Raw genomic sequence first — 23,635 nt, forward strand, 5'->3', positions numbered from 1 at the left:
ATCCTCGGGTGAGGATTAAAAAAAGAAGAAGAACTACGGAAGAGAGCACAGTGTGAACTAAACTCAACTTCATTTTGTGCAAGGTGACTGAGTGTTCAAGGGAGAAGGAGGGAATAGAGAATGAGCAGTCGGGTAAGTGGAAATTTACAAAAAGTGGAAAGGGACACTCAAGTCAATGTAATTAGGCCTTCTGCATTTGTTAACTGGCATTTACTGAAGTTAGTCTCCTACCCTCCCACAGACACTGGGAGACAGGGGTCTGGTCTTTAGGTGTTGGCTACAACAAACAGTAAATTCTTTTGGCAGCCTGGAGCGTCCCCAAGCAACAGCCTCAAGAGGTTTGTTCACATCATCACCTTATAGATGTGACCTTCAGCTGTTAGGAACTTTGCCAGTGTTTGTTGTCTTTTGGGAGGTGGGGGGCAAAAATAATTTGTGCTGAGTCTGCAGTTGTTATATGCCAAGGTTGAAGAGCCTAATTAGAGTTTGGTCAAGGAGAAAGTTTTTGTTACCCACCACCCAGATCAAGATATAAAATGTTTTTAGCAACTCAGAAGGCTCTTTTGGGCCACTTCTCATCAATATCCATCCCCAAAGTTACCCAATATTCTGCCCTCCATCACAATTAGTTTTATCTGTTTTTTTAACTTGCTACAAATGGATTCATATAGTATGTACTCTTTTCTGTATGGCTTGTTTCACTTATGCTTATAAAATTTATTCATATTGTTGTGTGGCAACAGCACATTCTTTTCCATAGTTGGGGAGAAATCTATGGTATGAATGTAAAGCAGCTTATTTACCATTCTACTGTTGATGAACATTTGAGTTGTTTTCTTATTGTACCTTAAACAATCTTGTCCATCTTTGGGGGGATATAAGCATGTATTTCTGTTCAGTATATACCTAAGAGTACAGGCAGTCCCTGACTTATAATGATTCAACCTCTAATTTTTCAGTGTTACAATGGTTCAAAAGTGACACGAATTGAGTAGAAACTGTTCTTGGAATTCATGCTGCTAGTGATATGCAGTATGATATTCTTTTATCATATTCTTTTATCAATGCTGGGCGGCAGCAGCGAGATGATTTTGCCCAACTATAGGCTAATATAAGTGTTCCAACAACATTCAAGGTAAATTAGGCTGTTGTGATGTTCAGTAGGTTAGATGTAGTTTTTTTTTATCTTTCACACTTTACATTTTTTTATTTGAGTCCACAGTCTGCTAAATAAGAGCAGTAACAAGATAGTTCACAAACTATTATACAATTTAAATCTTAAGGATTTAATTTCATAAAAAAATTAGGTGCATATTCATACTGGGTAACCTAAAAATGCTATTTCATCTATGGTCTAAAATATTTTTCATAAGAGATTTAGTTCCAGCACTAATAATCCCATCACTGCTTTTTCTTTTTTACATGTTTTACAATAAAGTTTGAGTTCTTTTTTTTAATACTCACCTGAAGATATTTTCCTGTTTATCTTCAGATAGAGTGAGAGGGAGGGAGAGAGAGAGAAACATTGACTGGTTGCCTCCCACACAACCCCAACTAGGGCCGGGGTGTACTGCAACCAAGATACGTGCCCTTGACCGGAACTGAACCTGCGACTCTTTGGTCAAACCGGCCAGGGCAACAGTTTGTGTTCTTAATCAAAAAGATCCACAGACTAATTTAGCATTTAAAAAATAACTACAAAAAAAACCAAGACAACCTTTTAAATTCATTTTTAGTTTCTTCGTCTTCACCTACAGAACTTCTCCACATACCACATTTTTTGCACCTGTAAAGTCACTCCATGTCGGTCGGGTACCATTTTATCCCTAAAACTTTGCTGGCATCAAAATATGACAGTTGCACATCTGGGTGGCTCAGTGGCTTGGAGTGTTGTCCTGTACAGCAAAAGGATGCAGGTTCAATTGCCAGTCAGGGCACATACCTAGTTGTGAGTCCAATCCTGTCAGGGTCCATGTAGGTGGCAACCGATCAATGTTTCTCTCTTATATCAATGTTTCTCCCTCTCTCTCTCCCTTCCTCTCTCTCCCAAATCAATGAACATATCATTGGGTGAGTATTAATAACTATATATATATATATATATATATATATTTATAAAACCATCCACCAGTGTTAAATCTATAAAATATTTACATAGCACATTAAGCTGTAGACATTTGGCAAAATAGGATAAGACCCCCAAGCAGGTGTTCACAGTCCCCACCTAGTGACTGGACAATGGTTCCAAAGGCACAGAGGCAACAGGCAGTTACTTCAGAGGACAGTGAACACTATGATCGGGAAGTACATCACAATGTTACCCAGTGTTATGTACCACCCCACTTTTCTTTCAGGTGGTCTGGTAATTCGAGATGTCAGGTCCAGCTGATACAAAGCAAATACACAACATTTACTCTGTGGACATATTCTAACTCCTACTATGCACACATTGTGATTCTGAAGAAAACTCATCCTAAAAACTTGTCACAATCATCATAGTTTTTCAGGTTGGGTGATCCAACAATTTTGCACTTGACTTGTTACTTCTTTGGAGATATTGCTAGCACCAAAGCTGAGCTGGATAGCAACTAACAGCTATTGATAGATCACATGCAGTTTTTTCCCATAATATGGAAAATATTTTAAATCTGTATTTTCCTTGGGAGGATAAGCTGATTGAGTAGTTGTGTTTTCACCCTTAGGAATACTAGAGCATTCTATCCTTGGTTCTTCTTGAGGCCTTATTCCAATTTTTCTGATCATTTTCATAAGATTTACAAGGGTGTCCACTGGAGTAGCCAATGTCAGGATCATCCACCCCACTGCATGCTTGAAGTAAGGCAACGGGAAATTAACATGCATAAACTGAACCCTTCAATTCAAAGAATACTCCATCAGGACAGACGGAGATTATTCTAAAGCATATGACTTTAGAAACTTTTTAAGGTCTTCAATATTCCCTTTATAGGAGTCTGTATCAGACATACTAAATAAAAAATGCCAATACTGGTTTTGGAAAAATAGTAAGTCCTGGACTAGAAATCTGGTCACGATATTTTTGGAACCCCACTGTTCAGAGTCTGAAGCACAGCCCACATTGTGAATGTGAAGAATGCAGCTAGGAACCCATAAAACCCTTGGCAGAAAAGCAAGATCAAACCCCAGCTCTTGGAGGTGCACCCCAGGAACTCTTCAATGGTAGGGTTGTAGATCAAGAGCTTCCACTTGGCCAGGCTCTGGTTGCCCACTTAAAAAGTTGGGTTGTCTATCTTTTTCTTATTTATTTATAGAATACATATAACTGTACCCATTGAGTCCTCTGGGAAGCAGATGCCAATAAAAAATAAGCAATGTAAGAGATTTACTGGGGATAATACCTACAAAAGATAAAAGGGAGAGAAGCAAGGAATAGGCAGGGAAAGTCTTCAGATGCAGGTCTGACAGTTGTGAAATGAGAGGAGGTAAGAAGGAGAACTGAGTAGGAACAGGGTCAGATTGGGGTGCATCTCTGAGAAAGTATCAACCAGTCCCAGTGGGGAGCTCTGACACAAATATTGCCCATAGAGAAGTCCTGCACTGGCCACTGTGCTCATAATTGGCTAGGTGTTTCCAAGTCAACATGTGGCCTTGTCTCAAAAGCCAAGGTAGATCCTCTCTGAAACAGATCTGAGCAGAATACCTTCATGGGTGCCATAAACTTCTTTATCAGATGTATGTATTGCAAGTATCTTCTTCTAGTCTGTGGCTTGCCTTCTCATTCTCTTAGTGGCATTTTGTAGTTAATTGTAATTAAGTCCAACTTACCTTTTCTTTTCATTGCTTTTTATGTAATGTTGAAGAAGTCTTTGCCTATCCCAAGGTTATAAAGGTTTCTCCTAGGAGTTTTATTTTACTTTTAACATGTTTATCTATGATCTATTTTAAATAATATTTTGGGTATGGTGTAAGGTTATGTCAGGTTTCATGATTTGCCATTTAGATGACAAATTAATCACAGCACCAGTTAATGAAAAGACCCCCCCCCCCCCAGAGAATAGCAGTGGAGACTGTTATAGACAAATGACTGCTATAAAAAAGGATCTATTTCTGCAGTTTCTCATTCAGCCCATTGTTCTATTTGTCTAAATTTGTGCTAATATCACATTAACTTAATTTCTGTACTTTTATAATAAATTTGGATATCTGGTAATGTACATTCTCCAGCTTTGTTCTCCAATATTGGCTTGGCTATTCTAGGACCTTGGCATTTCTATATACATTTAAGAATCACCTCGTCAATTCCAACAACAAAAAATATGTTGGGTGTTTCAATTGGGATTCACTAAACATATAGATTAATCTGGGGAGAACTGATATTTTAACAATACTGAGTCTTGCAATCCAGGAACATGGCACGTCTCTGGGGAGAAGCATTCTACGCAAATGGGACAGTATGAACGAGGGCAGACAAGAAACAGAATGGCTTCTGGAATATGAGAAGATACAAAGCAGTTCAATGAGGTGTAAAATTCAAGGGATGGAGTGCAGAAGATGAGGCTGAAGAAAGAGGCAGGAACTTGTCTAAGAGCTTGGATTTAAGGCTGATGGATGGTTTTAAAGCATAAGAGTGTTATGTCTGATATGAATTTATACAGAGGACTCCGTCAGCAAAGGGTCTGAATAGGTCTGTATGGCTTCCAAAGGGGACAGAAGTGTAGAGAGGCATAATAGCAGACCATTCCAGTAGTTAAAGTGAAATATGATGATGATTTGAACAAGGACAGTGGCAGTCAAGATGGAAAAGAAATGGATTGATATTTAACAGGTAAAACCAGTAGGATTTGGTGATTGGATGTTGTGGGGTGGTGATGGTAAGAGAGAGTCAAAGATGGCTCCTAATTTTCTAACCTGTTTATGCGTAGATGGTGGCATAAGGGGTATGGGAGTAAGAGTACACTTGGGAGAGATGTTGAGTAGATTGAGTTTGGGATGCCTATGAGTTTCCCCACGGAGATGTCTCAAAGATAATGAGATATACAGGTCTGAAGCCCAGGGAAAGCTCGGGGCTGGACATATGGTCCTGTGACCATGGGCAAAATCATGAGAACAAATGAAATTACTCAAGGAGTGTGTGTGGGTTGAGAGGCATTATGCATTCTTCCTTCATATTCCCATTCAGATTTAAATTTTCCTAGTTCTTCGTCTTTTTTTCATAATATTAACCATTGATATCCCCTGGGTTAAAAACCATATAAGAAATACTGTTTAGTGGCCTAACATTACATTTATGACCACCGATTTCAAGTGGCTATTCAGTACAACCAGATATACCTTATAAAGTTCCACTCTCACAAACCACATTTTCAGCTTCTCTTCTTCCTCGAACCGTCCATTCCCTCGCCGCCCTCCCCTCAGATGAACCTTACATCATCATACTTCACTATATATAAAAAAAAGGCAATTTGACTGATTACCTCATTTTCATACCATCAAGTCTACCAGGTTCTCTGCATCTGTTCTGTCTTCCTTCTTGTTATGGTAGAAGTGTCCCCATTCCAATCTATAGCCAGCCCCATAACCTGTGTTCTAGATTTAATCTTTTCTCCCTTCCCTGCACATTACCCCCTGTGCTCTATCATCATCCATTTCTCCTTCACTACTGAGTCAGTCTCATTTTTATACAAATATGCCTTAACATCACTCTCTATAAACAAAACAAAACTTCAGTGCCAGGGACTGCTAATGCACACTGATATACACTTTCTTCTCTTCTACTTGGGCACACAGCTAAATTACATTTCTCAAATTATATTTTTCAGCTCCCTTGTGGATGCCATATGGAAAGTAGACTGTGACCGGAAGTAATGATTTCCACTTTCAGCTCTGGCCCATAAAAATCTCCCGTTTGTGATTCTCTACTCTCTTTCCTTTTTCAAGGTGACTTTGACGACTACATGTTGGCACTACAAGCTTGAAGGCGCCTGGGTCCCCGGGTTACTCCAGGAAGAAAGCCACTCAATTCACATTGGACTGTGACTCAGATGATAAATAAACTTTAATTATGTTAACCTGTTGCAAATGCAGTTGTCAGTGACAACCCTTAGCCTAACATAACTCCACATCCCCCTCCACCTATTTTCCCATTTCTGTTTCCTTTAACGCTCTTTGACGAGTTGTCTACACTCATGGTTTCCATCATTCTCTTCTCAGCCTCCTTTAATTCAGCTTTCATCCCTACCATTCCACTGATAATGGTTCTTATCAAGGTCATTAACGACCTTCATCTTGCCAAATCCAAGGTCATTTCTTTATTTTCATCTTTTCCCATTTCTCAGCATCATTTAACATAGCTGACCACTTCCACTCTTTTTGAAACACTCTCTGGGACACCACAGTCTATTGGTTTTCCTCCTACTTCATCAGAAGCTCCTTCTTCTCTACCATTTCCCTAAGACTTGGAGGATCCTAGGGCTCTTTTAAGTTTTTTTCTCTATCTGAACTCTTTCTTTAGGTGAAATGCTGCCTACTCCCAGATCTTTATTTCTAGCCCTGCCCTCTCCCATTAGCTTTAGTTCTGCGTATTCAACTGTCTACTGGGATAGCTAATAGGCATCTGTAATATAATATGTCCAAAAACACAACTCCTTATTTTCCCTCTCAAACCTTTTGTTCACCTTTCTTCTCCCTTTTTACTTGGTTGCTCAGATAAAAAAATAAGGGAGTTTCCAATTCCTTTTTTTCTCCTACCTACATCCAATCCAATGAGTCTGGGGTTTGATTCTGGTCAAGGGCATGTACCTCAGTTGCAGTTCATCTAGGCCCTGGTTGGGGTCCTTCAGGAGGCAACCAGTCTATGTGTCCTTCTCACATTGATGTTTCTCTCTCTCCCTCCCTCCCTCCCTCCTTCCCACTCTATCTGAAGATAAACAGAAAAACATCCTCAGGTGAGGATTTAAAAACAAAACACTTTTACTTCCCAAACTACTCCAACACCTCTTAACTGCTTTGCCTTCATCCTTGCCCCTAGTGTATGCTAACAGTTTAACACATCAGTTAGAGTAAACATCTCCAAATATAATCATAAGTATATCACACACTTTAAAACTCTCAATAGCTTTCTGTGTAAAGTTGGAATAAAATCTAACATCCTTACCAAGTGAGATTTCTTTTTTGTCTCCACAATCTCTTTAGTGCATCACAGTATGGTTTAATGCTTATTCAACAGTTGCATTCTTTTTTACATTGTGTGGAAAGGATATTTTGGGGTTGGTAGGAGATTGGAGATTTTGACACCCTCCCCCCAAACTGGGTCCTCCAGTTCCCGCACTTGTATGGCAGACTGATTATTCCCTCTTCCCCCTCCTTATTTTAGACAGAAAGGGACAGTGGAAAGAGCATGGAGCTTTGGAATCAGACAGCCCTGTGCTGAAACTGTACTTTCCTTTTTACCAGCATTCTGAAGTAGGAACTTAACTTCTCTTAAGTATTACTTAATTTCTCTGAACCTTGATTACCTAATCTATAAAATGAGGATAACAGTATGTTATAAATGGGGTAAATGAACGGACACATACAGGTTCTTAATACACAAAGGAAACAAAGTTAAAACATATAATACCTGACTAGTCAGGGGCACTGACCTCTCTTCCCTTAAATAGTCAAATAAAAAAAAAATGACAACAGACAATACAACACACAACAGCCGTCCAGTGTGAATGAATAAAAATTATACCTATTTTTTTGTAAGATGGGCAAAAACTCTATATTTGTGGGTGCCACAGAATTTTAGTAATTAGTTTCTATGCACCAGGAGATGGAAAAGGTTGAAAATCACTGCTCTAACACATTAAACGTTCTTTCCATTCACCCTGTCCTCATGGCATCTCTGTCAAATCCCAGGCTAATCTGGAGCACACTGCACAATGATGCAACCCACTCACAGAGTGATGAACCTTAAGAGTTTAAGAGTCTTTACTAGGTAAAGTAGTAAAGTTTACTGACGCTTCGCAATTTAGATATAAAGAGGGAAAATCAGACAGCGGAGGTCCCCATATGCAAATACATGAATTACAAGTGAATACTGGAGACAGCGCCTTCCGCACTTCCCCTCCACAGCACAGCTACGGTGGCGTGGCGCTGCGCTGCCCGCCGGCGCGGGGGCGGAGATTTGCATGTGCGAAATCGGGAAGAGGGGGGAACCACCCATCGAAAACCCCGGGCCTTAGTCCCCTCCCCCACCCCCGGCGACGAAGGCCGGTCCCCCCCGCGCCACCCGCCCCGCCCCCAAGTGCTCCCGGGGGCCGCCCTCTCGCCGTCACTGCGCCCTCCTACTCGCTGCTGAACTTTAAACCACGCTGCGTAGAACAACCTGGAGGAGGGGGATTTCTCAGGAGCCGGCGGCTTTCCTGTGGGGACCGTCACCCCCCAGCTCCCAGTGTTCCTGCACTCCCGGAGACCCAGTGCACCAGCTCCTCACACCTGGCCCTGAGCCCCCTGCAGCTCCAGGGGTGGGAGCGTGGGCGGGGCTCGGGCGGGGCGGAGCGTGGGCCGTGGAGCGCGGATGCGCGCGCGCTCGCCGCGAGGACGACCGGCTCTTCGCCCCCGGGAAGGCGGCGGCGAGGAGCCTACGTCAGCCGTGGGAAATCCCCCTACTGCCCGGTGCCTCTCACTTCGGCGGCCGGCGCTCGGCCCTTCTCGCCGCGCTCCGCCCCCTGGCTCCCGCACCCTGGACGGGCGACGCCGGGCGATCTGGAGCGCGAGAATTAAGGGGGTGGGAAGGTGTGAGCCGCAAACCAGAGGAGGGCGGGAAGGAGGAAGAAGCCCCAGAGGCGGTCTGGGGGACAGGGGGTCCCGCCGGCAGAGGACCGAGTGGCGGGCTGACTGACGGCGGCAGCCTCTGGTCGGGACGCGCGGAACAGAGAGGAGCCATGGCCTCCGGTAAGTGCTCCGCGGGCGGATCCGGGACGGGGGTGAAGGAGCTGGTCCGGGGCCTTGCTGCCGAGTCTCGGGGACTCGGTTCTGACTGTGGCGCATTCTGTCTTCAAAATCGCCTCATCTGGCAAATTGTCAACCTTGTTAAAAGGTGGTTCACGGTTTGCGTGCGAAATCAAAGCCTCGCTGTGTAATTTGATGCCCCATTATAATAGCCGGAACTTTAGAAATTCCCAGCGACTTGGTTTTAGTTAGGAAAGTAATCATCTAAATAAAAGGAGACGAAGAGTTCTATTGAAAAATTGATGTTGCCCTGGCCAGTTTGGCTCAGCGATTAGAGTGTCGGCCTGCGGTCCAGAGAGACCCGGTTCGGTTCCCGCTAAGGGCACGTACCGCGGTTGCAGTTTGTCCCCGGCCCTGGATGGTCGTGCGGGTGGCAGCCACTCGATGTGTCCCTTTCACGTCGATGTTTCTCTCTCTCTTCCTCCCACTCTATCTGAACAAAAAATGGAAGCATGTCCTCGGGTGAGGATAAAAAAAAAATTGATGTTTATTGAAATGGTGTTTTTATGTTTTAGACCAGAAATGAGGAACCTCAGACCTCAGGAGAGCTCTGCGTTTTTCTAGTTTAATTTCATCAAGTGCTAAGAGGTGATCGCTGTTGTGCTGACAGTTGTACAAAATGTGTGCCTTTAAAAGTCACCAATGGTCTTTTAACGGGGCTTAAGTGGAAATGTTGCTGCAACAAAATGGACAGTTTTTATGGTACAGTGCGCACATTCTAGTTTAGGGAGAGGTCGAGTTTTGTTTTTTTGTCTGTTTTTTCCTTTGTTGGAAAGAGGATTTTTAGAATACTCATACTTTAAAATACGGGTAGGAATGAAAACAGCTTTGTATCAATTATGTAAATACTCATTTTCAGGTAGTAAATGCGTGAATCTCTTTGCTTTTGCGGGGAAACGAGTTTACTAAGAAACAGCCTAGTGAGCAAGGGAGTCTCGTATTTATACCCGTGGTTTAGGTCAGCCGGTAACCAAAGGGAAGTACATCTAGACAGAGTTCTAGTCGGACCTTTTCAGGATCCTGGTGTGGTTCATTGGGGCACTTTCCCGGCAGAGCGGCTTAAAAGTTACTGGTCAACGCTTTACTAATGAAGAGGGGCGCTTGTTTATGCCTGACCCGCATCCTCCCAAGTCCCCGAGACAGTAACCCCCGGGAGAAGGCTGATGTCTAGCAGAGAAGAGGAAGTTGAAAGCTTAGAGGACTTTTTAAAGGGGTTGAGCAGAACAATGCCATAGGTACTGCTGTAGGCTGAAAAGGAAATTGGGGTAGTTCACATGACATTTGATTTCAGTTTGTGTGTGGTTTTCGTATGAGAACAAGTGGAGTTTAAAATATTTCAACTTTCTCTTTACTCACTTCACTGACCCCCAGACTTTCAGATAATCTTGTAAATTCATAAATTCAAAGCACGTTTAGATTAAAAGTGCAAAGATGACTTGAAATATTAGGTTAGTTTATTGGTTATGAGATCTTGTATGCAAGTAGTTGAGAATGGTGAGCAGTATAGTAAGTTAAAAAACAGGTCAGCCTGCTGGTAATTAAACCAGACTTGATTAATATTTGGCATAAATGTAATATTTCAAAAGAGAGAGAAAATAGTTAACACAGTATTGTAAAACCCACATCACTTAAAATGTGATACAATTTAAACTTGATTAATGCCATTATATTTTGTGCTATTGTGAGGGCTGATTCCCTAAATTGAAGGGGAAATGTTTTTAAGGAATGGAAAGTTTTAGAGTATCACAAGCTATTTAAATCATAACTCAGTTGTTTGAAAACTGCCAAACAAATTTTTAAAAAGAAGTCTGAGAGTACTTTCTTTCCTTAACCAGTTGTAAAGACCTTAAAAAGAGTCACTAAATTATAAATTTTCATTCTATTTTGAAACAGTAATTTAACCAAGTCACACAAAAAAGTGTGCTAAATTAGTTTATCATTGTTTAGTTTAGATTGTGTTTGTTGTAAGGTAGTATTAAACCTCAAAAGGTATTTTTATTGATTACCAAGTCTTTAAGACCATGTCTTCATATCTCCCCGGATGTCATATGTAAATTGGTATGTGTAGTTGAATATGTGATCCCTATAACGTAAAAAGTAACATCATAATCTTATAAGCAAATTACGTAAGTACCATGAGTAACTGGGGCTTTGATATATAGATATAGATAAGATAGACAGATAGATTTCTAAATTTGGTTCAGGTAAATTATCAGATTATTTAGAATTTCACAGTTTACATTCTGTTAAGTTGCCTTTTTAAATTACACCTTGATTCCAGTCTTTTGGCATGATTCATTACAATCGTCATAGTGAAGAAAAATATTCCCATACCCATTAGGCCATCATTATTGTATATTTAAATAAAATTAGCTATTTTAGGTCTGAATTTAAAGCTTCTCATTGTTCCAATAAAAAGTAAAATGTTCTTGTGTGCACATAGCAGCTCTGTTTACTAAAATAGTACTGCCTTTGGTAAAATAATGGTTTAAAATTTAGATTACTTTTATTACTTGTTTTCTTTAATATAGTTCTGCTGTGTCACATAGGAAGTACAGGAAGACATTATTTTTGTAAATCACACACTACTTCTCAACTTTGTCTGTAGAGTGAATTTCAAGAAAACGATTTCTCTTGAGTAAGGGGCGGAGAGATGTAAGTGTGGTGCAACTTAAATTTTTAATGGTAGAGCTGCAAGCTGGAATTGATAGCTAAAGCAGATGACCTCTTTTTTAAAATAAAAGATTACACATAATATGTAGGCTGTTTCAGAAATGCAACACATGAAAATATAGAGATAACAGTGGTATAAAGGAATAAAGGTGATGTATGGTAGACATAGAGGAAAGGGAATGAGTGAATGAAATGACTAGTGAGGAATCAGATCATGAATCAGTTGGGGGAACCTGTGGGTTGTGTGTTTGTGGTATCTCAAATACAATTTAAGGAATTTGGCATTCCTTTTGTTCCATCTTTTTCTCATCTGTTCTCTAGAGACAAATGGTTGGGATTGTAGGCATATGAATGGCATATACTTTTTTTTTTAATATACCAGAGGAAATGATTGTAAACAAGATAGAAAGTACAACAAAAGAAATATTGTGCAAATTGTAAACCACAAGGATTTTTTTATTATTAAAAGAAAGCTCTTTTTATTTTCCAAGGGTCCGAGTTTAGATGTTGGAAATCTAGACATGTTGTAGAGAAAAATGTTAAATGGGAAGATATAGGGACATTTTCTTAGTATATATTTTAAACAGTTTTTCTTTTGTTTTACCACTGTGTATATCATTCATTATACAACAGAACATAACAAATACTTTTAACAAAGTGAATGTTCTAATAATTTTTCTATCTACTTCATTCCCCAAAACCTCCTAAAAATTAGCAGGACAATATTTTTTCATTTGTGAATAATGATCATTAACATGGCATGGGGCCCAGGCCGGTGTGGTTCAGTGGTTGAGGGTTGACCCATGCACCAAGTGGTTGTCAGTTTGATTCCTGGCCAGGGCACATGCCCAGATTGTGGGCCTAAGTTACCCAGTGGGGGGCATGCAGGAGGTGGCCAATCGGTGTTTCTCTCTCTCTCTCTCCTCCTCTCCCTTTCACTCTCTAAAATCAATAAAGAAAAAAAAAACTAAAAAAAAAAAAAAATGCATGAGATATACCAAAATAAAATGTATTTGTTTAATTCCTATTTAAATGAGCATACTGTAATTTTTATTTTTAAATCACAATCTTAATTAAGACAGAAGTTTTGGCCCTGCCATCTAGTTTTAGTTTAGTTAAATACCTGAAAAATCTAGGACAGATTTTAAATATTTCTCTACTTTTTCACCCTGGAAGTTAAAATTTTTTTCAACATATTTTTTACCCCTTGGCAATGGAATCTCTAGCAGTAGACTCTCTGTTGCTAGAATCTTTTACATCTTTTATTTACCTAGTGATGCGTACATCAGTCAAAAACTCATCTGAAAATTCCCTTACTTATTCTTAAGATGCAATTGAGAATCAGCCTGGTATATTGGAATAAACCTGGACTTTAGCCCACGATGGACCTGAATTGGTTTTTATTCCACTTCTACCACTCTGTGATATAAAAATGGTAATAACTACTGCAGAGTCTTTTGAGGAATAAATGTGATCATGCATGCCCATAATGTTTGTTAGTTTTCTTCTGTACAGGAACAGTTTTGGGACTTAAACCTGTAGAAAACAGAAACTACTAAAAACCCTTGGCACTTACTATTTAAGTATCCCGGTGATCCTAGAATTTTGTGAAACTATAGAACCAATATTAATACACTAGATCAGATGCTAGTTAGAAAATATGTCTTTCAAGAATATATAAGGAAAGAATACTCATTTACTTTTTAAAAATTTGTAATGGTTTTGTGTATATTTAAACTAGGGGAGTAGAATTTGACAGTGATGTTTGGACTCAATTTTTTTCTCCTTTGTCCACTTAAATGACAGCGTTCTGGGGAATAAAAGTAAATCAGACATTGCTTAGTAGATAAACCATGTGTCCTTTTGCCAAGTTCACTGATAACATATCCTCTATTTGATTTCTTTTGCACCTTCCCTGTTAGTCTTTTTCCTTCCTAAGGGAATAGGCTTAAGTTTTCGTTGCCCCTTTGTTAATTGCGTGCAATTCTAGCTATATAAGAAGTGGTAACTAAATTTTGAACATAATAGGAAGAAACAAAAACTCACCTGTGTCTTAAGGTAAAGAAGATCATCACCATGATTCAGTTGGGTTGCTAGGTTGAAGGAAAGAATCGATGTTATTTTCTTTTTCTCCAAAGTGAGTTGAGGTGATATTTGGAAAAGTATATGTTAGCTCCATTTGCCCCTTTGGGTCTGTTATCCATTACTTCTGTGAGGGAGATGCAATCTGTAGTCCTCAATGGTGGTGTTGACACATTGTCTTGTTATGATAATTTATATGCTGTGTTTTAAGAAATGTTTTTGATGATAGTTAAACTACTAATTTTGTAAATGACTTACTTTTTAAATAAATCAGCATGATTAAAGGCTGTCTCTTTAACAATGCTTTCCCCCCTTGCTTGCATTTGGATAAGCTTTTTAGAGTGGGAAGGAGAGAAATCAGGGTTATAAGTAGTCAGAATTCCTCTGCCTACTTTATCTATCACCCAGCCCATACTTGTATGTGAATTTCTGGATTATTTTTCTAGATATGTGCATCATTATTTCCACTTCTTTATGTTTTAGGGCAATGATTCTTAATCAGGAATGTGTTAGAATTGCTTGGAAGGCTTTTTCAGAAACATGTCTGGGCTTTAGATGGATCTCTGTTTGTATTCAGCAGATCTCAGGTGAGGTCAGGGCATGTATGTTTTGAAATGCTACCTAGGTGATTCTGATATACAACCCCAGTATGAACTCTGTTCCAGGAATTTCATTGGATCTAAATACTCACTTGCCTATACCAAGATTTGTATCTTCTTAAACTAAGTTGCATTTACTTTAGGTTATTTACTGTATCAGTTATTGTGAATTTACCCCCAGCTGCTTTTATGCTTGTTGGATCTCATCTGTCATATTTGCTGCTAATGTCATTCATAGTTTCCTATAATTTTGAGCTTTAGTTTTATCATCTATAAAATGGGATGATAATTTCTATTCTGTTTTTATGAAGAATAAAGTTAAAAGGATCATATGAGAAATGATGAAGTGCTTTAAGACAGTGTTATAATTACTATAATTAATATTTTTTTCACTGTATAATTAATGCTGGTTGCCAATTCTAACTATGAGTTTTAGTTTATAATGCGTCTGTTTCTGACAATTGATGATCCATTTACAAATTTTATTTCCGTGTAATTTTTTTATCTTACAAGCTCATACTTGATTAGGTAGGCACTATGTTTTAAAATAGCACTGTTTTTGCATAAGTGCAGATAAAACCATAAATCTTATAAACATTTTGGCTATATTTCAAGTGTTATTCAGGTCTCCTTTGGCTTTTTACAATATTGTTCAAAATATAGGGGTCAATCCCAGCTTATTTGTTAAAGAAAAGTACAGTAATCAATTTATTTGGAACCAATTTTGAAGACTTTTCAGTGCTTTTCAAAACTTTAGTGATTTGAGATAGTATTAGTTAAGAATACTCATTTTCCCTACAATTCCCTGATTTATATTTTACCTTCTTCCACTCCACAGACGTCTACATTTCAGCACTTTTTATCTTCAGGAAGAATTGCATTTCAAAACATGGTATTGGGGAAGGAAGTAACTGGTACATTGTACTGATACATGATATAAATGATTTATAGCTGGAAAATTAAAAAAACAGATACATATAAAGAAATCAGAATATGAATATGTGTATGAGGAGTATGACAATGTAGCCATTCTAGTGCATACAAAGCACTATTTTTTTCCTTAGTTGTGAAATCTGTTGAAGCAAATCTGATTAATCATGAGTGCATTAACTTACACAAAAAGAGCTTTAGATTTATTCATTCATTCAACAGATATTTACTGAATATCTGTGTGCAAAGGACTGATGAGTAAGACACAATTCCTGCCTTCAAGTAGTGTGAAGAAATAAAACAAGTAGCTTTTTTTCAAGTAGAAATAGTAAGTCCTAAATTATAGTTATTTGGACTAAGTGCCCTAAGCAAAATACTATAGTAGTTTAGAGGAGGGGAACATTATTTCCAGCTGGAGGAATGTAGAATATTACAATCGGTAAGACTTTTTAGCAATAAAGAGCTTCTACAATAGGAAGAAGAGATTTCAAGGTGTTTTTTTTAAGTACTTGATGTTATATAACTAATATGTCATTTTTATAATTTAAAAATCTTTTTTTAAATGTATTTAATCTTTTAACAACTCTTTTTCTGTTCTCTCGTGTATTGACTTTTTCATAAACACTTTCTAGTTTAAGGAAGTATTGTGTGACCAGTGCAATTATTGGGATTCTCACTAGGAGCCTAGCACGTTTCTTCACACTCCTCTCCCAAAAGTTAGCCACTTACCCATAATGATGTCATTTTATATCAACTTCCTATCAAGACACCTTTAAATAAGTAGTGGACAGGGATTTAGTTCACCACCACAGAAATGATTTAAGATATCACTTAAAAAATGCGGTTGAGTATTTTGAGTTATTGCAAGGAAAATGTACTTTCTTTTCAATGTTCCTACAAGGATATATAAACGTGAAATATTTGAAACTGAAGCATGAATTTAAATTACTTGAAATGTACAAAAATATATAAGGGTGTGAAGTTATGAAATACTCATCTGCATGCCTTTTTTTTTTTTTCAGTAAAGTTGAAATAAGTGTTATGAACTTGATTAGGTTAAAGTCAGTTTTTTCTGGTGCTTTGTCTTTTGAATAAACAAATAGGTAGTACAAACACAAAGAGTCTGAACAAAGCAGAATACAATAAAAGGTAACAGAGTAGTACTTTACTCAGTAACTCAAAGTAGAAACTGTGGAGCCACCAGTGATTCTTTTTCTTAACCCTAATGCTCAGTCATTAAGTACTGTCAATTTTATCTTTTAAATAATCCTCCATTCCTATTATTACTACCATATTTCAGACACACCCTCATCATTGCTCATATTATTGTAACATCCCCTAAAACTGATTACCTTGCTTTTTCTTTTCAATTCATTGCCACCAGAATTCTTACTTGAAAATTCCAATCTGATCATGTGATTCCCCTGCGTAAGACCATTCACGGATTCTCTGATACTCATAGAATGAAGTCCAAATTCCCAAATGTACTCTGGCTTTTGATTCTCTTTCTAAGCATGGAAAATACAGCCCACTTCCATTGGGGCTATATTGGTGATTCTTAAAATCTTCTACACTGGTACAGCTTTGGACACACTGTTCCCTTTCTCTACATTACCTATCTGCTCCCCTTCACCTTCCTTCCTCTCCACCTTTTCGCTTCATTAACTTCTCCTTTATATTTATATAGATAGGCTTTCCTGACTCTTTTGCTCTTATTATCATTTTATACAGAATTTTGTTAGCATAAAGAAAATTTTGCTTTGTTCAACCTTTCTGTAGTCTAATAATTTGTGTTGTTTGCCTCACTGTTCTGTAAAATCCTTAAAAGTAGCAGTTGTGATACCATCATGGTATCTCTCTAAATAATCTGAAATAATCAACACTATTATTTGATATGTGTGAGAGACTTGGTAGGAACTTAACACATGATTTCTAATCCTCACAACAACCCAATGAGTTAGTACTGTTATTGTTATCTCCATTTTATAGAGTGGAAGATTTAAGAAGTTTAATAACATTTACAGGGTTTTCATTGTCAAGATTTGGCGGGGTAGGATTCAAAGACCTTTTCCCCATAATGCAGTGATAAGACCTACTGTGTTACCCTTCCTGCCTATTTGTCTGCATTCCAACACAGGATAAGCCTATAGTAAAAAAAAAAAAAAAAAAAAAAAGATACCCAATTTAGTATACAACTAAAGTTGTTTCATACTTTAGTATGTAGGCTGCTGAAGCAAGCACAAAAATAAATATCTAATTGTGGCAATTTAGAAATCACTAAACTGATTGAAGGAGGTTTTTTCCTGATGAAAGTTCCTTTCATGTTCCTGAAATAAAGGCACATCACTACATACTCTATTTGTAAGCACATTTGACTGTCTTTATTGAGCTTTTGTTTCCATGATTTGGATAAGAGGGGATAAAGTTATATATGTTTTAGCTTTGTTGACATACAATAAATTGCACATGTTTGAAGTGTGCATTTTGGTAAGTTTTGACATGTATACAACCTTGAAATCTGCTATAATCAGATACCCCTCATCCCCCAGTTTGCCCATCCACTCCAACCCCTGATCTGCTTTCTTACGTTATAGATTAGTTTACATATTCTAGGGTAGTATGTGTATGAAGTCAAACAGTATGTGCTCTTTTGGTCTGGGCTCCTTTTACTCAGCATAATTATTTTGAGATTCATCTCTTTGGTATTTATCAGCAGTTCATTCTAAAGTTGCGTATTTTGAATAGGATTTGTTATAGAAAGTAAATAAATTTTTTCTTTTCTTTTGTTGTATCATACTTTAGAAAAAGTTTAGATGAGACTGACTGAAAATTATATTGAGCCTAAGGTCCCTTTTGGAACTTGTTTTGATATACTGTGTATAAGTCCCCAGTGGGGATATAAACATTTTGCATATCCTTCCACAAGGATTTAAATTCATTTTCATTTTTAATGAGTAGTCTTTTAATCCACTATTAAGAATCTGATGGAAAATCAAGCTGTTAAACTCACTTGTGGAGTATAACACTGCTTCTGAAGATTTTCTTCTTGACTCTTCTGGGGGAATCTTGGAGGAAACCCTTCTGCTTGGTCTCATGTGAGAAGTGGGTTTCCTTGAAATTGCTGTGTCAGAACTTCACATTAGCATTAGCTATGAATATTAAACGATGAGGTGCCAATCAATGAATATGATTTGAATGACTTGTGTTAACACTATATAGAAACTCAATTTGAATGGAAGAAAAAGGTGTTGTTTTTAACCACCTAATCTTAAATAATTGCATTTTAACCTTGTAATTGAAAGGCTAATATTGGGAGGGAAAATATTTGTCTGCTGTTTAAAAAAAAAGAAATGATTAATATCTATGATTATTGCTATCCTAATCTCACCCCCCCCCCTTTTTTTTTTAATTTTAGGTGGGTATAACCCATATATAGAGATAATTGAACAACCGAGGCAGAGGGGAATGCGTTTTAGATACAAATGTGAAGGGCGATCAGCAGGCAGCATTCCAGGGGAGCACAGCACAGAGAACAACCGAACATACCCATCTATCCAGGTAATAGACCATTCTCCTGTATGTGTCTCACTCTTACTTGCTTCATATTTTAGCTACAGCAATGACATTAAAGGCTCCGTTTCTTTACAGTTATCTCTGTGGGCTTTTATTTCTTTTTATTATTCTACTTATTTTTTTCTTTCTTTTTTTGGTTAATCTTTACTGGAGGATATTTTTCCATTGATTTTTTAGAGAGAGGGGAGGGGAGGGAGGGAGAAAGAGAGAGAAACATCAGTGTGAGAGAGACACATCAATTGGTTGCCTCCCGCACCCGGACCAGAGCCGGGGATCAAATCTGAAACCCAGGTACATGCCCTTGACTGGAATTGAACCTGAAACCTTTTGGTCCGAGGGCCGGCTCTCTAACCGCTGAGCCAGGGCTTTTTTTTCCTTCTTTTTAATTGATTTGTACTAAATAGCCGTCTAGGATCATTTCTTAAATATAATATAGATTTTTCATTCCTGCAGATACTTATTCAATATTTGTGTGGTAATCTAAGTAGAGTGATTCACAGTGTCCATTGGCAGCTTTTGGGTGATGGTTTCTTTCATGAAACACAGAGCTAATGAGGAAAAAACATTCTCTCCTTCCAACAGTGAGCAGAATTATTCTGTAGATTAAAAACATAGATTTGGGGATTCAATTCGAATTCTTCCTACAATCACTTTGCCAAACTAGTGGCTGTGGAAAAGGAGAATGGACATTTCGCCTCCTTTTCCTTGCCTTTATTTTACCACCTATCTCTGATACTCTGGGTTTTATTGACTGATTTGAAATATGGTCATTTTTAAGATTTTTTTTGATGTTAGCATAAGTTTTGAAAGTAACCTTTTTTTTCTTTATCCTCACCCAAGGATATTTCTCCATTTTTTGTTCAGATAGAGTGGGAGGGAGAGAGAGAGAAATATTGACGTGAAAGGGACACATCGAGTGGTTGCCACCCACACGACCAATCCAGGGCCAGGGACTAACTGCAACCGAGGTACATACCCTTAGCAGGAACCGAACCCGGGTCTCTCTGGACCGCAGGCTGACGCTCTAACCGCTGAGCCAAACCGGCCAGGGCAAAAGTAACTTTTGATCCAAAATGACTTTGATAACATACTATATTTATAAAATATACTATATTTATGTACTATATTTTGTTTGAATTTTAATGAATTTTTATCCTTTATTTTTTATTTATTTATTTTTTTTTTTTTTATCCTTACCCGAGGACATTTTTCCATTTTTTGTACAGATAGAGTGGGAGGGAGAGAGAGGAACAGAGAGAGAGAGAAACATCGATGTGAAAGGAACACATCGAGTGGCTGCCACCCGCACAACCAACCAGGGCCGGGGACAAACTGCAACCGAGGTACGCGCCCTTAGCGGGAACCGAACCCGGGTCTCTCTGGACCGCAGGCCGACGCTCTAACCGCTGAACCAAACCGGTCAGGGCGAATTTTTATCCTTTAAATGCCACTTAAAAACTTAAGTGGCAGAGTGGATTTTGAAAGGTATTATTTAGTCTTTCATCAACAGATCTTTATTTCACTGTTTTATAACTAGATTATTTCCAAAGTTTATTCTGTTGAACTTGAAGGGAATGCTAAATTGTAGAATAAGGCAAAGGCAAAATTATTGAATCCTAAGTTTCTAATTTTTGTCACATTTTTTGGTAGCAATATAGATTTGAGTCATCTAAGTCCTTTTATTATGTTAAAATGAGAGAAATGCTAATAAAAAGGTAAATAAGTAAACACTGTCCTAATCTTTTAAGAGCAGTTGTTAACTCTTCTCCATAATTCAGCTTATTCTGTAAGTTCTCTAAAATATTTCTAAGATCTGTATCCTTACCATTCCAGTAGGTCCTAAACACTTTACATCTTGAGTTCTACATCAGCCTATATTACAGTTTTTTTGTTTTGTTTTGTTTTTTGATATGTGCCCCTAGCGGGAACCGAACCCGGGACTCTCTGGTCTGCAGGTCGATGCTCAATTGCTGAGCCAAACTGGCCAGGGCTATATTACAGTTTTAAGTGGTTACTCTCTCTTTTATTCGGAAAAGCAGTAAATACTTCTTATGTCCTCTTACCTGTAAAGCTACCCATTGTTACTTAACTGCCTTGCTTCCTTGTTGTGAGCTGGTTTTTGTGTTTGTTTTTTTTTCTTTTTTATCTTCACCCAAGGATATTTTTTCGTTTTTTTTTTTTGTTGTTGTTGTTATTGTTCAACTAGAGTAGGAGGGAGAGAGAGAGGGAAACATCAATATGAAAGGGACACATTGAGTGGTCGCCACCCGCATGACCCAACCAGGGCCGGGGACAAACTGCAACCGAAGTACATGCCTTTAGCAGGAACCAAACCCGGGTCTCTCTGGACTGCAGGCCGACACTCTAACCGCTGAGCCAAACCGGCCAGGCGTAAGCTGGTTTTTATATTCTCCGCTTTGTGTTTGCAAATTTGTTAGCTTCCAAACTAAATCTTATTTCCTCCCCATTCAGAACGTCCTCTTTCCATGCTTTACTCTCCTTTTTATTCTCAGTGTTCTAGATGTACTTACTGTGTGAAAACAATTTTGTGAAACTCAGTATGACACTTGGGATATGCTTACTGATGAACAAATATTTTTATGAGATGAAATGTCACATGTTAAGTAAAATGGCCCTATGTATTGGTGTGCTGTCATATCCATTGTGCCTTAAAAGTATACTTTAAAGGGATGTTTGTGATATGACAGTGAATCTAAGAGCATAGCATTCAGTGACTTAACAATTAAGTGTTTTCTCATGCTCTGTGATAATATTTTGGTATAATTTTACTTGTTTTTAAAAGGAAGATAAGCAAAACCAGATGATGTGACCAATTGAAATTAATATGCCAAGGAACTGAGAGGTAAATTCTTCCCTGCTGCTATTCTCTGGAAAGTTTCATCTGAACTGCAGTTGCCAGCCAGCTGGACTTTGTTTATCCAGTGCTAACTACACTGTATGAATTGAACTCTCATTGAGTAGATCACTTCTTAATGAGAAATATTTATGGATCATCTATTTCATTTCCCCCTTTTTCAGATTATGAACTATTACGGAAAAGGGAAAGTGAGAATTACATTAGTAACAAAGAATGAACCATTTAAACCTCATCCTCATGATTTAGTAGGAAAAGACTGCCGAGATGGCTACTATGAAGCAGAATTTGGACAAGAACGCAGGCCTTTATTGTAAGTATACAATCACAGACATCTGTAGGAATCAGATAAGCATAGGATACTCTGTTTCCTATCCACGTACATCTGATATTTTTTAGTAGAATAAACTAATTCCTCATTCTACTTCTACTTGCTGTAGTGTACATTTAAATTGTGTTACCATTTGCATTAGAAGCACCCTTTTCTGTATTAGTAGACATAGTTCATGATGGTAGCAGGAATTTATTGTCACCTAAAGTAAACATAGATTAGTTTATGCTGTAAACTAATTATTTTCTTAGTTTGAACAATTTAGTGAAAAGTTTTTGTCTCTTACCTTTTTACTCTTATCTTTTCATTAATAGTTAATATTAAAATTGCCAGATGTGAGAAAATCAGCTGGAAAACAGGAATTATTATTTAGAAAAGGGAAGGTTCTAAAATTAACATACAACAATAGTTCTAAGATTAAAAATTATGAATCACTGTGTTGGTGAGGCTGCCAGAATATGGGTCCATTCATTATGATGTTGAGAGAGTAAATTAATAAAACCTTTCTGGTAGGCAGTTTAACAACTGCAAAGCAAAAGTCTGAAAAATATGAATGTCTCTTGAACTAGCAATTCTACTTCTAGGAATTTATCCTCAGTAAACAATTAATTAAGCTTGTTCAAACACTTAGCTATGATGATGATCATTGCAACTCTGTTTGTAATGGCAAAAATTTAAAAACAATCCAAATAATAAACAAAGGTGGGTAAGTTAAATAAACAGGTACATCCATGGATTGTATCCCTGTGTAGCCTTAAAAATAACCTTGCAAAAATGTTTTTGTATAAGAAAGATATGCACAGTGTGCTAGGTAAATAAAATAGGTTTAAAACAATATGTAATTTTTAAAAATCTTCTTGTTTAAAATAAATGTGTGCATATCCATGGTAGTATATACATTAAAGTATTAATAGTACTTGTCTCTGGGTGGGTAGAATTGTGGGGTTTCATGTTTTTCTTTTTCTTTTGAAATATGTTTTTATTGATTTTTTAGAGAGAGAGGAAGGGGGAGAGAGATAGAAACATTGATCAGCTGCCTCCTGCACTTCTGCTATTGGGGATTGAGCCTGCAACCAGGGCATGTGCCCCGACTAGGAATGGAACCAGTCCACTCAGTCTATGGGACAACACTCAGTGCATTGAGCCACACTGTCTGGGTTCATGTTTTTCTTTTAACTTGTTTTTTTTTTTAATCCTCACCTGAGGACATTTTTGCATTTATCTTCAGATAGAGCAGACGGAGAGAGGGGGAGGAGAGAGAGAGAGAGAAACATCAATGTGAGAGAGAGACATCGACTGGTTGCCACCCACACAACCCCAGCCAGGGTGGGAACAAACTACAGCCAAAGTAGATGCCCTTAGAGGGAACTGAACCCAGGACCCTGGTCCGCAGACCAATGCTCTAACCACTGAGCCAAACTTGCCAGGGCATTTTTTTTTTTTTTTTAATAATTCGTTTTTTATAATGAACATGTATTGAGTTTGGGGAAAATGAAACTAATTACAACAGGAAAAAAATTAGTAGCCTCCTTATAATATTAGTAGTACATTTAGAAAATATACTTTACTATATTTTTCTTACAATAAGAATACAAAACA

At 38.0% G+C, this 23,635-nt stretch overlaps 1 protein-coding gene and 1 pseudogene across 5 annotated transcripts in view; one reads left to right on the top strand and one right to left on the bottom strand.

The window, feature by feature from the left end:
- Positions 1–2,438: 2,438 nt before the first annotated feature.
- Positions 2,439–6,250, bottom strand: LOC118630528 (annotated as a pseudogene).
- Positions 6,251–8,695: 2,445 nt separating this feature from the next.
- REL (REL proto-oncogene, NF-kB subunit) overlaps positions 8,696–23,635 on the top strand; it is a 41,073-nt gene continuing 26,133 nt past the window's right edge. For 4 of the 5 annotated variants that reach the window (XM_036262899.1, XM_036262901.1, XM_036262900.1 and 1 more), the window contains exons 1-3: positions 8,696–8,916; positions 18,673–18,815; positions 21,870–22,018. In XM_036262899.1, coding sequence (XP_036118792.1) covers positions 8,907–8,916; positions 18,673–18,815; positions 21,870–22,018 — 302 coding nt within the window. In that variant the 5' untranslated portion in view covers positions 8,696–8,906. Of the gene's footprint in view, positions 8,917–18,672; positions 18,816–21,633; positions 21,694–21,869; positions 22,019–23,635 lie in introns of those variants that run through there. The other variant, XM_036262903.1, reaches the window with a different exon arrangement.

Source organism: Molossus molossus, unplaced genomic scaffold (genome assembly GCF_014108415.1).
Source record: "Molossus molossus isolate mMolMol1 unplaced genomic scaffold, mMolMol1.p scaffold_m16_p_15, whole genome shotgun sequence".
NCBI lineage: Eukaryota > Metazoa > Chordata > Mammalia > Chiroptera > Molossidae > Molossus > Molossus molossus.